This window comes from Ailuropoda melanoleuca, chromosome 13 (genome assembly GCF_002007445.2).
Source record: "Ailuropoda melanoleuca isolate Jingjing chromosome 13, ASM200744v2, whole genome shotgun sequence".
NCBI classification, from domain to species: Eukaryota; Metazoa; Chordata; class Mammalia; order Carnivora; family Ursidae; genus Ailuropoda; species Ailuropoda melanoleuca.
The window spans coordinates 60,194,440-60,212,165 of NC_048230.1; the positions used below are offsets into that span (position 1 = coordinate 60,194,440).

General features: G+C 47.3%; 1 protein-coding gene across 2 annotated transcripts; it reads right to left on the reverse strand.

The window, feature by feature from the left end:
• Positions 1-1,774: 1,774 nt before the first annotated feature.
• LOC109489327 (antileukoproteinase) lies at positions 1,775-17,231 on the reverse strand. Of its 2 annotated transcripts, XM_019797648.2 has the most exons (5): positions 17,087-17,231; positions 5,745-5,838; positions 3,307-3,468; positions 2,764-2,913; positions 1,775-2,006 (listed from the first exon to the last, which is right to left on the reverse strand). In XM_019797648.2, exons 2-5 carry the CDS (start codon positions 5,776-5,778, stop codon positions 1,951-1,953), a joined length of 402 nt encoding a protein of 133 aa, XP_019653207.1. In that variant the 5' UTR covers positions 5,779-5,838; positions 17,087-17,231; the 3' UTR covers positions 1,775-1,950. The 2 variants fall into 2 exon arrangements, with proteins under 2 accessions (XP_019653207.1, XP_019653208.1); XM_019797649.2 differs by lacking the exon at positions 5,745-5,838.
• Between the last annotated feature and the right edge of the window lie 495 nt (positions 17,232-17,726).

Genomic DNA, 17,726 nt, shown 5'->3' on the forward strand with positions numbered 1-17,726 from the left:
TCCCACGGAATAAGATCAGATTAATTCATATAAACCTTGAGAGACTTGCAGGGAAAAATGAATCTTGTGGTCCAGATATCTGAGTTTAGATAAGCTTGGTTGAGAGTTGAGCTTGAGCCAGGGTGGAAGACTGCCACCTTTCCCCCTTACGCACCCCCCAAAAGATTGGTTTCTCCCTCCCCTCTTCCAGACATCACCGCTCCACCACACAGAATCAAAAGACACTGAGATTTGAGTCCCCCACGTCCCCGCCAAATGCCAGAAGCATATGTGAGAAATTCGCTTGCTGTTCAGCGGACTAGAGAGTGCAGATAACGTATTGATACATGTATTCCTGTAGTGAGGGCTGCACATCCCAGGAAAAGGGGACGTAGAGGCACAGGGAAGGGAATTGCATAAGAAAGGAAGAGATTTTGAAGAGAAGGGGAGAGCTGGGAAGGAAGGAACATCTGGGGAATCTTCCAGAGTTCTGGGGATGATCCCCAAGGATACCCCAAAAGGTCCGGCACCCAGAGCAGGGGGCAGGGACATCACTGTGCAGTCCAAGAGAGCAAGGAGGTGAACACCTGACTTTCCTCCAGGAGCCCTGCATGGCTACCAATGGAAACACCTGGGTGAGAAAGTCTAGCCCCGGTCAGGGTCCGTTGGGCATAAACTTGCATCAGGAAAGTTCCTCACCTATAAATGACAATCTGGCCAGAACAGAGTAAAACAGGTTTCAGATTCTTCTCACTTCGTTTCCCACCCCCAATGCCACCCAGAGATGGACCAGAAACATTTTCATATGGGATCCATGATGAAACGAGGCATCACGAAGAACTCAGAGGCAGGAAATGGAGCAAGGCCATCCAGTGGGCTGACGTTGGACTCCAAACGGTGGTCAGGAGCAGTACCATTCATGTCACGCACAAATCCCAAATCTCAGTGCCTTAACCCAGTACACATGTATTTCTAGGTCATGTCATAGTCCCAAGTAAGTGCAGAGGACAGGCTGGGACCCACACAGAAATTCAGAAGGCTGGGCTCCTTCCTCTAGGTCCTTGACGTCCTCTCCATGCAGCCAGCAGGTGCCGAGAGAGTTTTATGGGCCAGGTCCAGAATCGGAACACAGCACTCCCGCTCCCATTTCACTGACCAGAGCCTACAAGTAGCTACACTCAGTCGAAAACGGAGGTGAGCAGCTCAGCCTCGCCGTGTGCCCAGGGAAAGGCAGACACCGCGGGTAGTGGCGCTCACTAAGGTTAGTTACCTTTCCACCATCTGTCTCTTGCTGCAGGATCTTTCCTCCAGATCAGTTCAGTTTTTCCAGATGAGGATCCCCTCATTCTCTGCCTGATGGCTTTACGCCCGGCTGTGCCACCCTGCAGCTAGGTTGGGAGTGAGGGTGAGGTGCCGGGAAACCTCGCCATTGGCGAGCAGCTTTTCACCTCTTCCTGTCATTAGGTGACAGTCGAGCTCCTCATTTCACACGTTATACCTCTCATCCTCAACTTTATGGAATTCGCACTGCTATTCTCCTCCCCATGTTACAGGTAACAAAAGTGAGGCTCAGTGGGACAAAGTCCCACAAATTTGTCCCAAATTACAGAGCCATTAATCTACAGGTGCGGGATTTAAAACCATATCTCCTTGGCTCTGAAATGCTCTGTTTTTCCACTTCCTAGCTTAGGGGAGAAACCCACACATGCAGACATGTCATCCTTCACCTCACCCCTCATATTCTAGACCAGATGCAATGAGTCAAGGAAGATGGAAATGCAGAGAAAACCTTGAGTATTTATTTATTCACTAACCAACAGTCATTTCCTCTTGTGCGCCAAGCCTCGCGTTGGATGCTGAGCATACACAGATAAAACAGGCCCACACTTAGACCCCGGAGGTGTTGGTCACAGAGCCACACCTTCATCAAGACACTTTCATTTTTCTCAGGCTTGGGGAACAAAAGAATCGTCAGACCACGCGTACCGGGAAGTCCTCATAATCTTGTTGAACTGGCAAGAATATATCTGTGGAAAGAAAATAAAACAGAGCCTCAGCACAGGAACAATCCCAGAGACCCTTACATTCCTCCCAGCCAGAGGGTCCCCCTGTCAGTGAGCCCTACATCCCGTGGGATAAGAAGAGAGAGAGCATGGAGCCGGATTAGTCAAAAGAGCTCTGGCCTTCGATCTGAGAATCAAGAACAAATCCAGGTTGCTCATGGACTGTTCCCATCTTCATTCTGTCAAAATCCGGGCATTGGGCTAGATCATCCTGGAATGGTCTCTCCATCTGGGCATTACACTGGGCGTTTCCTGTGGTTCCAGATAACCTAGCCAATCAAGGCCATCACCACGGCAACACTCTCTCCACGCACACAGCGCTTCGAGGTTTAAAAGGCACTTTTACATGCAGTATCTCAGTGGATATACTTGTGTCCATTGTACAGCTGGGGACACTGAGGCTAAGGAAGACACAGCCAGTTGCTTGTAGACACACAGGGGGTCAGAGGCAGAGGTGCTATGAAAAGATAAAATTCTGGCCTCTTGTATCATGGCTTCTTTCTTCTGGCTCATTCCAAGAAGCCTTTCCTCCCAGGACCCAGCACTAGCAGTCACAGGTGACCCTGGGGACTGCTTGTTTAGAAAACTGGGGGTGAGTGGTGTTGAGGGGCAGTGGGTCTACTTGGGGTGGGGAGTGGTGCACCCTCCTTCACAGGGCAGGGCACCAGGAGCTTGAGGCCGTGGCAGGACACTGGGGGTGTGCATGGGTACCAGATCTCACCTTCCACTGGCTCAAAACATGAGTTCCCACACACCCCCTTGCAGCACTTGAGACCGTTCCGGCAGTGGCCGTCATTCAGGCAGAGGTCTGGGGGGTTGGGCTTCTTGCACTCGCCAGTGTCCGCTGGACACTTCCCAGGGTTGACCTTGACTGGTGAGAATGGGGCCACAACTTAGAGGCTTGCCCTCCTAGACATCACCCCAGCTCCTACCTCATCTCTAACCCATGTGTGCCGATCACTTCCTTTCTACCTCAGGATCCAAACTGAGCCCAGCGCGTGTCCTGAAGGAGCCCCAGTTCCACCAGGGGACCCCAACCAGTGTTGTAAGTGTCTGACAGACAGTGACTCATTAGCTGAATGAGCGGCTAACTCATTGACTGGCTCACCAGCTGTTGGACTGACTGACCCAGAACAGCAGTCAGGCAGCTGTGGCTCTGCTCCACCCCCCAGCCAGTTCCGGGGAGTCCCCGCCACTTCTCCAAGATGTGTGTCCTCAAGCTGCAATCTCCCTGGTCCCCTCTTCCCGGGCTGTGTCCCCCCACCTGGCTTTGATGGGTCTACAGGATCCACGCATTTGATGCCACAATATTCACGACAGCACTTCTGCTCCTTTGGACACTGCCAGTCGCTCTGGCATTGAGGGGGTTCAAACACAAGGCACAACACACGAGGCGTGAAGGGGCAAGCTCCATGCTTGGCTTTTTCTAAGGGTAAGAACAAAGGAGGAAGAGGGAGCTGATTCTGAGTGATGACTACAATTCCAGACAAGGAACCAGCTTCCCAGGAGGGGAGAGAAAACCTAACTCAGGCAGCCGACCCCAAAGGAAGAGCGGGAGCTGTTAGGGTTCCAGTTTGAAGGCGGGTGTGGGGCGGTGCTGGGCTCAGCCAGCCACTCAGCCAAGAGGGAGTCAATGGAACGGGAAAGAAGGTACAGATGGTGGCGTGCTGGTAGGTGTTTTAAGAGAAGCCTTTTGGCGTTTGCCAATTTCCATGGTGTAAATACCGCCACTATGGCTGATTTCAAGCTACCGACACTATGCCTACTGGCTCGTAAAAGTCTTGAAAGTGTAACTTTCCGCTGTTGTGAGTCCGTATAAACCAGCTCCGGCACTCGGCTGGGTAGAGCACAAGGTCAGGAGCTCCTGGCCCGCGGTTGACTGGGAGGGAGGCGGAGAGGGACCGTGATAGTAGGAGAGGCAACTCATCAGGGCCTGAAGGAAAGATTGCAGATCAAATGACTAGTACATTGAGACAGAGTGACTGTTAAAAAGGAAAGTAAGAGAAAAAGAGAACATTTTGGAAAATTAAGCAGAGATCTGAATAATGTGACAGAGCAAAAGACCAAACAGTAGAGAAGGAGCTGTCGAGAGAGAACGATAAGCAATACAGGGGATGGGGTCACCGGGTCCATGTGGCGAAAGGTGGGTTTCCGGACGCTTAGAAGCTCTTAGCTGAAGTCCTCAGAGAGATGTTTGAAATTAGGGGCCATGAGCCAGACCACTGGAAAGGTGACTTCAAGGTCAGCCCCTGGACTAGGAAGAGACTACTGCCATGCTGAGTCATCATGGACCCTGGCACTGGATATGGCCTGAGAGACTCCAACTCACCTTTGCTAGCACCTTCCACCGTCCAGGACGTGAGGATTTGGAGGGCAAGGAGCACCGTGAAGAGGATGAGGCTGTCGGGTTTCATAGTGACGGCAGGTGGGGTGGTGATGGCCAGTGGCTGCCTTTCCCTTTATACCTCCCCGGGAGGGTGTGTTCCCTCCAGAAGAGCCCAGGGCCCTCCCACCGTTCCTAGGCTGTAAATTCAGGGAAGGACAGTAACTCTGCCACCCAGGGTATTGATGGCAGGAGCCTGAGGCCTAGGAAGGGACACGTGGAACTTGAAGGGGGAGGTGTCCATGGGCTGGTCAGGAGACCATTCTGGAAGCACCCACCTTGGGCCTTTGCCATGCGGCGGGGGAGGAGCCCGGAGGGGAGCATACAGGGCAGAACAGGAGGACATTACAAAGGTGCCTCTCTCCGTGCCTTGACCTTCCCACACTCCTGGACTTGCTGCCAATTACCCAGGGTCACTCCCTTTCCCAGACCTCAGGTGACACCTTCGCCTGCTCACTGCAGACTTGTGTCCACATAATACCCGCAGTTCCAGGCACTCTGCCAATCCCACGGGGGGTTCTCAAAGCGCCCATGTGGCATGACTGGTGAAGAGGGGACAGCAATCCAAACTGCTTCAGGCCTCTGGCCTCCCAGCTGTGAGGTGGGGCTAGTCCTACCTGCCCGAGTCACTGAGCAGGATCAGAGATAAAGGGGGTGGAAGCACATTGAACAGAGTGAACACGCTGCCTCTGATCGTCGGGTAGAGGTGAAGTGGATGGGAAGCCACATTGGAGCCCCTTTCCCTGCAATGAACCAATAGGACTCTTCCCAGCAGTCAGCCGGACGGCCAGGTAAGCAAAGAATGTCATTTGACGTGCTCAAAAAGTTTTCCCACACCCCAAGTTACCCCCACTGTGCTTTCATAATTATAATGAAGGTTCTCATTAACCGAGTGGTGGCTACATGGCAAGGAGTTCATGTGGAACATTTCTAAATATCAAAAGGAAGCCATTAAGGTGTAACCAAGAAAAAAAATTCAGGGGATAGAGAAGCCAGAATGTAGGGGAGAAAAGAAGGGAGCTCCCCGATGGCGGGGGACAGAAGGTCCCAGAGTGACATCTGAGTGCCAGAAACATAGGGCAGCCAGTCCAGACTGGAAAAGGTCACGGGGCTCCAGGAAATTCATCTTCTGGAAGGTGAAATTAATAGCACATTTGGCTCATATGAACACAGGGAGGAGATTTTGGCCACCAGAGAAGAGTTTGTGGTTGAAAAATGATATGTACGTAGAAAACCAAGCAAACACAAAACCTGACCATTTTTCATGTCAAAGAAAATAAAAAGTAGTGCCAGAAAGGAAAAGTAGTTTGGTTTATTACCTAGTTCAGCTGTGACGAGGGTCCACATAGTCATAGTGATGTGAACAACAGTGCTGATCTTGTCATATTGTCACATAACTCTCTCTCTCTCTCTCTAAAATAAATAAAGACGGCTTTTAAAAAAATGGGGCGCCTGGGTGGCTCAGTCGGCTGAGTGTCTGACTCTTAATTTCCACTCCGACCATGACCTGGGATTGAGCCCCGCATCGGGCTCCATGCTCTGTGGGGAGTCTGCTTCTCCCTCTCCCTCTGCCCCTCCTCCCACTCACACTCTCTCTCTAAAATGAATAAATAAATTTTTTAAAAAGCCTCATAACTAATGGGGGGGTGGAAGGGTGAGTCTGTATACTAGAGGTGTCTAGAGCAAAGCAGTGGACAAAAATCTCACCTTCACTCATGGGAAGTCAGTAGATTATATCTAAAAACTGCAAAGTCCCGTGTAACATAATGTGACTATTGGTTAGAGACAGGGAGATAAGTGACAACGTCTTATCTAGACAAAAGTGGTTTCCTCTGGGGGGTGGTAAGCAACCGCTGTCTGTCACAACAACTTTTGTGAGATTATGTGATTCTTGAGTCTATCCCCAGGTATAACTTTGATAAAAATAAAAAAAGATATTTTAAATGAAAGCCTATTACCTCCCTTAGCTTACCATGAAGATGTACAACCATCAGGTAAAGCACTAAGAATTATTCTTTTTTCAATAGGGTCCCTTTGGACATAAGACTCTCTGAGTTGGGAGCCCGTCCTCTGCTCCCCAACTTGCCCTGCACTTAGCACTCTCTTAATGATTATCACTGAGGACTGTAAGTGCCCGTTTATGAAGATGCTTCTCCATGAGAAGATAAGGTCCGAAATAGGAAAGACTGTGTGTATGTTGTCTGTAAAAGTCACCCAATTTAGTGTCCGGTTCTGAGTCATCACAAAGGCGTGCAGCCCAATAACCACCCCCCAACCAAGAGAGAGAACAGTTCCATGCCCCTTTTGAAATTCTAGTGCACCCTTCAAAGTTGATCCCGTGTTCCACCTTTAGCTCCTGGCAACAGTTGATGTGTTTTCTGTCCCTATAGTTTTGCCTTTTTGAAGGTGTCATATGAGTGGAATCGAACAGGCCATAACCTGTTGAATCTGCCTTCTTACACTTAGCAGAATGTCTATATTCCCAGGAGTTTGCTCCTTTCTATAGCTAAGCAATATCACATTGGATGGAGATGTGTGTAAATGGGGTGTCTCTCTATCTGATGGGAGCCCCCAAATGTGGGGCAACAATCAGGTGAAAGTCAATGGTGCGGGCAGTGCAAGAATTCACCCATGGCGGAATGAAAGAGATAGAAGTTTATTGAATACACCAGTGGGCAGGACAGCAGAGGAGAGGCTGTCTGCCACGGGGTAGTGGGTGGGGACTGCTTTTAAAGGAGGGGGAGATGAGGAGGTCTGGCCGTGTGTGGAATCTTCCCTGTTTTGGTTAACTGTGCCTGGTTGTAAGTAGCCCATTGGTTAGTCAGGGCCTGTGGATATTCTGAGGTGGGTTGCCCGATGGGTCTGGCTGGATTCCATTGTTCAAGCCTGTTTGCCTAAAAGGGGCCTCTGTAGAGATGGCCCTGTTTGTTTACATTTCCCCCAGTTGAAGGATTTGGGGGTTGCTCCCAGTTTTTGATGATAATGAATAAAAATGTTACAAGTATTCACGTACTGGTTTTTGTGTGCATATGGTTGACATTTCTCTTGGGTAGGACCTAGAAGTAGGATTGCTAGGTAGTGTGGTAACATATGTTAATTCTAATAAACTCTCAAATGATTTCCAGAGTGGCTATACCATTTTGCATTTCCACCAGCAGGGGATTCCCACCAGTTCTCATCGCTTTGCATTAGTGACGGCACTTGGTATTGTTGTGTGTGTGTGTGCGCGCGTGCGCTCATGTGTGCGTGTGTGTGTGGTTTTGTTTGCTTGCTTGCTTTTGGCCATCCTAATAAATACGTAGTGTATTTCATNGTTGTTGTGTGTGTGTGTGTGTGTGCGCGTGTGCGCTCACGTGTGCGTGTGTGTGTGGTTTTGTTTGCTTGCTTGCTTTTGGCCATCCTAATAAATACGTAGTGTATTTCATTGAGTTTTTACCTTATATTTCCCTAAAGACTAATGATGAACGGATTATTTTCATGTGCTTATTTGCCATCTGTATATATTCTTTGGTGAAGTGTCTGTTCAGATCTTTTACCCATTTTTATTGGGCTGTTCCTTTTCTTGTTATTGAATTTTGAAGTTGATCTTGAGTTTTTGTAAACGATGTGAAGTACGGATCAAGGTTCATATGATCGCGAATGTTCAGTTGTTCTGGTTATTATTTGCTGAAAAGACTATTTTTTTTTCTCCAGCGAATTCTCTTTGTATTTTTGTCAACAGGTCAATTGACTCTCTTTTTGCACTCCCCGCTGATCTACATGTCTGTCCTTTGGCCAATACCGCCGTGCCTTCATTACTGTAGTGTGTGGGCTTAACATTTGTGTTTCCTCAAAATCCATGTGTTGAAGCCCTAATCCCGATGGTGGTGGTATTAGGAAGTGGGGCCTTTGAGAGATGTTTAGGTCATGAGGGTGAAGCCCTCATAAGTGGGATTAGTGCTGTTATAAGAAGAGATATGAGAGAGATGATCTCTCTCTCTTTCTCTCTCTGCCCTGTGAGGACACAGTAAGTAGGGGTCCATTGGCAAACCAGGAAGAGGGCTCTCACCAGACACCAAATCTGCCAGTGCCATGATCTTGGACTTCCCAGGCTCCAGAATTGCATGAAATACATTTCTGTTGCTTAAGCTACCCGAGCTATGATTATTTTCTTACAGCAGCCTGAGCAGACTAAGACAGGGAGTGTTATAGTAAATCTTGAGTCCAGCCCAAACTGTTTTGGCTGTGGTTTACCATCAGGTTTTATAGCTGACCTTGGCTGTGCCCTGTCCTTAATCTCGGGGTGCTCACCATCCCAGTATTTGCCAGTGGCATTTCACATAAGCACTTGGGCTACCCTGCCTGAGGATTTTCTCTCAGCCCAAGTCAGGGGAGCCAAATGCCTCAGGGAGCAGCCCTCAACCAGTGACAGATAGGAGCTGGAGGATACATACCCCATCTTTTCACCCTGGATGGGAAATTCTATACTACTTTCCAGAATTTTCCAACAGTATTGAGCCCCGATAGCCCATAGCAGCAATATTCTCAGTACTGCACCCTTTTCAGGTTCCTTCCGTCCTGTCTCACAAACCTATTCTCTGAATAGTGTTCCTTTGATCAACTCCCAAATCAATTACTTGTTCTCAAATTATTGCCCCAGGGTCTTGCTTCCAGGAGAACTCAACAAAAAGATATATCCTAGTACCTAGCTCAATGACTGGCACAGTTAGACTGCAACTGTCGTCAGAGCAAAGACAATACCTCTCTGTTTAGTTCAGGAACCTGACACGGTACATGTTGAATGAATGAAACAATGAATAATTCACTGAATGAACTAATGAAGGAAGCCAAGAAGAGCCATTAGCCAAGTTTCGATCCTGTGTTCCCAATTCATGGTAGTCCTTGGGGACACACATTTGTCCAGATTTGTAGTGTTCCTTTCTTATATTGGAAAAGGTTCTCTAAAATATGCCAGCAATCTCTAAGGGGAATGGAGGATCCCTCCACCAGGAGGTAGGCCACTTGAGATGGTGGGCTGGTGCCAACAAGTTGGTGGNTCTCATCGCTTTGCATTAGTGACGGCACTTGGTGTTGTTGTGTGTGTGTGTGTGTGTGCGCGTGTGCGCTCACGTGTGCGTGTGTGTGTGGTTTTGTTTGCTTGCTTGCTTTTGGCCATCCTAATAAATACGTAGTGTATTTCATTGAGTTTTTACCTTATATTTCCCTAAAGACTAATGATGAACGGATTATTTTCATGTGCTTATTTGCCATCTGTATATATTCTTTGGTGAAGTGTCTGTTCAGATCTTTTACCCATTTTTATTGGGCTGTTCCTTTTCTTGTTATTGAATTTTGAAGTTGATCTTGAGTTTTTGTAAACGATGTGAAGTACGGATCAAGGTTCATATGATCGCGAATGTTCAGTTGTTCTGGTTATTATTTGCTGAAAAGACTATTTTTTTTTCTCCAGCGAATTCTCTTTGTATTTTTGTCAACAGGTCAATTGACTCTCTTTTTGCACTCCCCGCTGATCTACATGTCTGTCCTTTGGCCAATACCGCCGTGCCTTCATTACTGTAGTGTGTGGGCTTAACATTTGTGTTTCCTCAAAATCCATGTGTTGAAGCCCTAATCCCGATGGTGGTGGTATTAGGAAGTGGGGCCTTTGAGAGATGTTTAGGTCATGAGGGTGAAGCCCTCATAAGTGGGATTAGTGCTGTTATAAGAAGAGATATGAGAGAGATGATCTCTCTCTCTTTCTCTCTCTGCCCTGTGAGGACACAGTAAGTAGGGGTCCATTGGCAAACCAGGAAGAGGGCTCTCACCAGACACCAAATCTGCCAGTGCCATGATCTTGGACTTCCCAGGCTCCAGAATTGCATGAAATACATTTCTGTTGCTTAAGCTACCCGAGCTATGATTATTTTCTTACAGCAGCCTGAGCAGACTAAGACAGGGAGTGTTATAGTAAATCTTGAGTCCAGCCCAAACTGTTTTGGCTGTGGTTTACCATCAGGTTTTATAGCTGACCTTGGCTGTGCCCTGTCCTTAATCTCGGGGTGCTCACCATCCCAGTATTTGCCAGTGGCATTTCACATAAGCACTTGGGCTACCCTGCCTGAGGATTTTCTCTCAGCCCAAGTCAGGGGAGCCAAATGCCTCAGGGAGCAGCCCTCAACCAGTGACAGATAGGAGCTGGAGGATAAATACCCCATCTTTTCACCCTGGATGGGAAATTCTATACTACTTTCCAGAATTTTCCAACAGTATTGAGCCCCGATAGCCCATAGCAGCAATATTCTCAGTACTGCACCCTTTTCAGGTTCCTTCCGTCCTGTCTCACAAACCTATTCTCTGAATAGTGTTCCTTTGATCAACTCCCAAATCAATTACTTGTTCTCAAATTATTGCCCCAGGGTCTTGCTTCCAGGAGAACTCAACAAAAAGATATATCCTAGTACCTAGCTCAATGACTGGCACAGGTAGACTGCAACTGTCGTCAGAGCAAAGACAATACCTCTCTGTTTAGTTCAGGAACCTGACACGGTACATGTTGAATGAATGAAACAATGAATAATTCACTGAATGAACTAATGAAGGAAGCCAAGAAGAGCCATTAGCCAAGTTTCGATCCTGTGTTCCCAATTCATGGTAGTCCTTGGGGACACACATTTGTCCAGATTTGTAGTGTTCCTTTCTTATATTGGAAAAGGTTCTCTAAAATATGCCAGCAATCTCTAAGGGGAATGGAGGATCCCTCCACCAGGAGGTAGGCCACTTGAGATGGTGGGCTGGTGCCAACAAGTTGGTGGTGGGCGTCAGGACAGAAACCTGGTGGATTGAGCTGAAAGATAGTGATTGAGAAACAGGGTAAAAATAAGGGAGGGTTACATCGACCACACCCCTCTCTACCAGTGATCGCATGGGTCACAGCAGCTGTCACATCTCCTCCCAGTAGAAAAGAGCTTCACAGATGATTCCTTCCTGCTGGGGTTTTCCCTATGCGCCTCTTCCTAGATGGATCTTTTGAAACTTACAGAAGGTTTGAATGCCCTCTCAACCATCTTGTTCATCCAACTCAAATCCGATGAGTCTGTGGAAGTAAACTTGCACAATGCCATGCCATTGAGACTTCGCCATTGCTTGCTAATGCAGCACTACGTGCATGGATATTAATTATATCATGATTATTTGAGTGCTCGAATATATATTTGGCCCCTTAAATAATCCTGTGTGCAAATTGAAAGAGAACATCAGTTTTCATACAGCAATTGATGAACGTTTGAACGTCTGGCCATATCTGATCATTACTTTTTAAGGCAATGGATATTTTTTTAATTTCAATCTGAGATGGAAATAGATAGAAACATGGATAGAGGTAGTTCAAGCCCTTAACAGCCTTTTCCAACCTGGTTCCCCTGTGAGAGAATGAAGCCGTGGTGTCTAACAGCCACGACGCTATTGGACAGAGGACCGGTTCTGAACTCCGGTTTGGCTGCTNAGCCCATAGCAGCAATATTCTCAGTACTGCACCCTTTTCAGGTTCCTTCCGTCCTGTCTCACAAACCTATTCTCTGAATAGTGTTCCTTTGATCAACTCCCAAATCAATTACTTGTTCTCAAATTATTGCCCCAGGGTCTTGCTTCNTGGCTGCTCGCCACCTGAAAATTGCTACTGGAGAGACAAATGATGGTGGGAGAGCAGAGGCTGCTTTACACAGGAAGCTGGCAACCTGGGAAGATGGTGGACTAATGTCTCAAAGGCTGTCTTCCCAGTCCAGGGGCAGCCAGAGGGTTTTAAAGAGGAAGGCAGGGAAAAAAGGAAGGGGGCTACGTGCAGGAGAATCAGGTCCCCCGGGCCTGATGTCGTGTGTCACCGTGACCCTGAACAGACTTGCTGGCATCAGCCATGGCTGTTTTCAAGTACAGTCAGGCCTGATCTTTTGGGAAAGTCTGGCCCTTCACGCCTCAAGACCAGTGGACTGCAAATTTCAAGGAAAGTAGGTTAGTTCTGCTGTAGAACTCCAGAGAGACTTGAAGTCTGACCACATATTAATTATGTTACAGGCAAGCAGAGGCTCAGATACCGCTGGAAGGAGGATAAATTGGCCCATTCGTTGGCAGAGTTATTGATGTTTTCTGTAAGAACAATCTAGGCTTGCCAAAAGGAAAAACCTAGAAGCAATTTGAATTCAAGGTATACAGCTTAGGGGGAAAACATGCCCAAGGGTATGAGGATTCATGCTGTGGGAGGGAGGTCTCTTTGCTCCCAGGGACCCCCAGCCTTCGGGCCAGACTGAACCACAGACACTGGCGTGTACCGAGAGAATCATGTGCTTTTATTCATCATCTAATCAAAACCCATTTTCTGTGCCCAGCCCTTTTCTGGGTATCAGGGGTACACTAAGGACTGGGCACAAAGAAGTATCTGTGGTAGAACCCAGGCTTCAGCTTGGAATGCCTGATATTCTGGGCTTATGAGGGGAATGGCCTCCTGGGCCCCCCACCATGGGAATCCTGTTTCACCACACTGGCCGTCATCCAGCTACAGACAGCACGTTAGGGCTGGGCTTCCCCCCCATGGTGCAGCTGCCTTCCCCCCAGATCCTCCACCTCGAGGGGGACCTCTGGCCATCAAGTTCGAAGGCTACTTGAGGCAGGAAAGAAAGAGCATGCGGTGGCAATCCTAGCTGCTTGCTGACTCAGTGTTCCCGGTTGTAAAATCAGGACACTGGCTGGCTGATCTTTGCAAGTTCCCCAACGGGGCGCTCCTCATGGGCTTGAATCTGGACATCCCCGAGGACCCAGAGGAGCCGTCTGGGAGGGGCCCTCACTGCCTCAGTGCTTTATGGATTACCAAGCCCTGTGTAGGATGTTGTCCTGATCAAAGTGACTGTGTCTACCATACAGACGAGAAAACTGAGCCCGAAGAGATACAGTCATCCTTCATTGTCATACTGTAAGTCAGAAGCAGGTTTTTATTGCTTTTTTATTTAAATTCAAGTTAGCTAACATATACTGTGTTATTAGTTTCAGGGTAGAGTTTAGTGATTCATCAGTTGCATATAATACCCTGTGCTCATTACATCACGTGCTCTCCTTAGCACCCGTCACCCAGTTTCCCCATCTCCCCCCCCCACAGCAACCCTCAGTTTGTTTCCTACAGTTCAGTGTCTCTTAAGGTTTGCCTCCCTCTCTGTTTTCGTCTTATTTTCTTTTTCCTTCCCTTCCCCTCCGTTCATCTGTTTCTTAAATTCCACACGAGTGAAATCATATGGTATTTCTCTTATGAACTAATTTCGCTTAGCATAATACATTCTAGCATCAGGGAAATACAAATCAAAACCACAATGAGACACCACTTCACACCAGTNCCCCTCCGTTCATCTGTTTCTTAAATTCCACACGAGTGAAATCATATGGTATTTCTCTTATGAACTAATTTCGCTTAGCATAATACATTCTAGCATCAGGGAAATACAAATCAAAACCACAATGAGACACCACTTCACACCAGTCAGAATGGCTAATTAACCACTCGGGAAATTACAGGTGTTGGCGAGGACGCAGAGAAAGGGGAACCCTCTTACACTGTCGGTGGGAATGCAAGCTGGTGCAGCCACTCTGGAAAACAGTATGGAGGTTCCTCAAAAAGCTAAAAATAGAGCTACCCTATGACCTAGCAATTGCACTCCTAGGTATTTACCCAAAGGATACAAACATAGTGATTTGAAGGGGCACCTGCACCCTGATGTTTTTAGCAGCAATGTCCACAATAACCAAACTATGGAAAGAACCCAGACGTCCATCGACAGACGAATGGATAAATTAGTTATGGTGTATGTATATATATATATATTAGAATACTACTCAGCCATCAAAAAGAATGAACTCTTGCCATTTGCAATGATGCAATGACCTGGATGGAACTAGAGTATTATGCTACAAGAAGTAAGTCAATCAGAAGCATTTTTTATTCCAACTCCATGCTCCCGTGTGCTGTACCAGAGCTGCCCACTCTTGCCCTTCCATGGCCCCCTCCCTTCCAGGGCCTTGGGAGGGGTCTGGGAGAGAGCACTGTCCAGGTAACCTTGTGGGCATCCTTGCCTGACAGACGGGGCAAGTGGGGTTAAATGCAGGGAGGCCTCACAGAGGCTGAGCCAGAGATAATGAGGCGTGCAGCCCTTCCCTATGGGTCTGGGTTACCAGGGTATTGAGACCCATTGAATCAAAGGACTTGGATCTAAGCTTAGACTTCCTCCTGACTTTTGGGGTAAATACATTTCTTCCCTCACTCCTGTCTCATCAGGTGAAGACACCCCCTGCACGATTGTCATTGACACACTCACCTCTGCACAGGCACTTTCTGCTGTTGCTTTGTACCACCGGACATCTTCCAACCTTGTCCTTAACTAGACAGAGCAGAGCTGCCACTTATAGTCTGGAAGGAACCTCCTGACCATTCAAAGTGTCCTCTTTTCCAGGGCCCATACCAAACGTGTCAGTGCATCTAATATGGTCAGTGCTGTGCCCATGTTCCTTCCATCCCTTTGATCAGAAGTCTCTGTATGGCCGTGACCCAGATGATGGTTTTGCTGCTAAGGGCTCACCTTGGTAGTACCTGAGATTGCTTCAGAGGCATATACTTGGCTTTTGAAGCTCCCTTATCCACACGGGGCACCAGAAATACCTGGGAGTTGATGTCCCCTCCCATCAGCTCTTAGTTAATGTCTGGCCAGGGTGGGTGTACAAAATCCCTGTTTTATGTTCCAGAGATCCCTGTGGGATCAGGCTGAGGCTGGCACTTCCCCTGAAATCCTACCATTGCTTGGCTACTTTCCTTCATCCCCTTACCATGTTCCCCTGAGCCACCCAGGCACCCTGCAAGGTTTCATTCTTTTTGATGGCTGAGTAATATTCCATTGTATCATATCTATTTCACATCTTCTTTATCCAATCATTTGTTGATGGACACCTGAGCATTTCTGTGATTCTGCATACAGTTTATTTTTCATCAGTGTATCTCAATCATTATTTTTTTATTTTCTCCCCTTTGTGAGTAATCTGCCATTCCTTTCCTTCTTCATGTGCTGTGAGAAGTATTAACAATAGTGTTTGTTAGAAGTTTAAAGAAACCCTCCAGGCTGGACATCTCTTTTTTGTCCTCTATGTTGTAAGTGATTTTAGAGCAAAGAGGGCAGAAGGGTTTCACTTGAAATTCTGAGATCAGAAACTTATTTTAAAAATAACAAACCACTAGAAGCAAAATAAAGGTCTCCTTGGACATGACCACATTCATTTTTGTCTTCCCCTCCCAGAGGCAACCACAAACTACAGAACACCAGCGGGGCTGAGGGAGTCAAGAAATTCAAATATTTATAAAGAAGTAATCAATTTTCTATTCACAATGCCTCCGGGTGAATTCCATAATCAGAGCACCGGCCGGCTCAGTCAGTGGAGCGCGCACTCTTGACCTCGGGGGCGTGAATTCAAGCCCCATGTTGGGTGTAGAGCTTACTTTAAAAAAAAAAAAAAGAGGCAACCCAAGACAGACTCTTAACTATAGAGAACAAACTGATGGTTACCAGAGGGGAGGTGGGTGGGGGATGGGTGAAAAAGAGGGTGAGGATTAAGGAGCGCACTTGTGATGAGAACCGAGCATTGTATGGAAGTACTGAATCACTATATCGTGCACCTGAAACTAATAGTACACTGTATGGTAACTAACTGGAATTTAGATAAAAACTTAAAAAACAAGTTTCCATCATCAACTAGCAGACTTTGGGCAGCTCCTCTGGACATCAGGCATATACACCAGGTCTGGTCTGGAGAGAAGAAGGAAAACCCAGAGACCCAGAGCAGCTACAAATTTGTGGGGCCAGTGCACCATGAAAATGCAAGGCCCTTGTTCAAAAACCTCAAGGATTTCAAGATGGTGGCAGCAGAGCGTGACTCCAGGGTGACTGTATATGTTCCCACACCCGTGAAGCTGGCCCACCTTCTGGAAAATCCCAGTTCTGCAACTAACCATCTTTGTGATGCTGGAAAAATCACTTTGCCTCCTGAGGCATAGTCTCCTCTCGTCTGAAAGGAGGGGTTTAACTTCCTCACTCAGTAGAGTTGTTCTGACACAGAAAGCTGTCATTAAATACTGGGTGTTATTTTTACTACCATAGGGGTCCTGCCCATGTCACCCCAGCAGGTGCTGCTGGGCCGCATTCTGGGCCTGAGGCCATTGGGTCTGCACTGCAGGTGCTCTGGGGCATTCCCCCCCTGCTCTACTCTGACCAGCACATGCCCTCTTTGCCTTGGATAAAAGTCCCTTCCTCACCCAAGTCCATCAACACTATGTCACTGACTTGTGGCTGTCCCCAGGGCCACCTGACCTTGTTCAGGTATTGTCATTTTATATCATGCTATTTAAAAAGGCTATTTTTTTTAAGGCATTTATGCCCACTTAGAGATAGGACTGGTAGAAAATTCTTCCTTCGGGTCAAGATCTGAGTGGACATGGAGGTTCCAGGAAGGAAACCCGAGACCATTGCCACCGAAAGATTTGGAAGGAGTGGAAAAAACAGGGGGTCTTATAGGTAAAATTCTTCCCAATACACTATGTTAAATACGCTGAAATTCACATTAAATTAAATTAAATTAAAAATAAATAAGTAAACAAAATTCTTACCAATCATTGGAGGGAGGCAGCTGGGACCCCATGATCTCCTCCCATTCTCACAGCCTAATTCCCATCCCTGAAAGAATTCCCCAGCTAGCTTCTTCCTGGCTTGAATTTTAGAAGTTTCGACAATGCTGAATTCCCTCCCCGGGCACTGCCACGATTCTCTGCTGAAATGAGAACTGAGAGCCATCCCCAGGGAAGTGGCCCTGGAATGTGGGGAGGGGAGCAGAAACCATGAACATCTAGGGAAGAGGTGGGGGAGGACGTGGGCGGATTGGGGAGCACAGCCAGCTCCCCAGCCGTATAATCCCTGGTGTGGGCGCTCCGTTAAGGGTGCCAGCAGCAACACTGCAGGACTGTAACCTGGGGGAAAGTATAGTGAGAAAATAAAACCTGCTGTTTCACTACAAACAGATACTCGATAGTAATATTCTAATACACTCACCCCAGCTTTTGTCCTGTGCATTATTTTACGAAACTAGAACTATACTGTCTATTTTCATTTGTTTTAATTTGTTTTCATTAACCTAGCCATACATGTACACAGATTGAAGATTCAAATAGTATTTTTTTCTTAAAAAAAAAAAAACACCNAGAAAATAAAACCTGCTGTTTCACTACAAACAGATACTCGATAGTAATATTC

What these genes read in the sequence shown, in the direction of transcription:
- LOC109489327 (XM_019797648.2), bottom strand. Translation starts at nt 5,778, where the DNA reads ATGACTATGTGGACCCTCGTCACAGCTGAACTAG. An exon ending in CCTCGTCACAGCTGAACTAG is followed by an intron (nt 3,469 to 5,744) that starts GTAATAAACCAA and finishes TCTTACCCTTAG; the next exon opens with AAAAAGCCAAGCATGGAGCT. An exon ending in TGTAGACCCATCAAAGCCAG is followed by an intron (nt 2,914 to 3,306) that starts GTGGGGGGACAC and finishes CATTCTCACCAG; the next exon opens with TCAAGGTCAACCCTGGGAAG.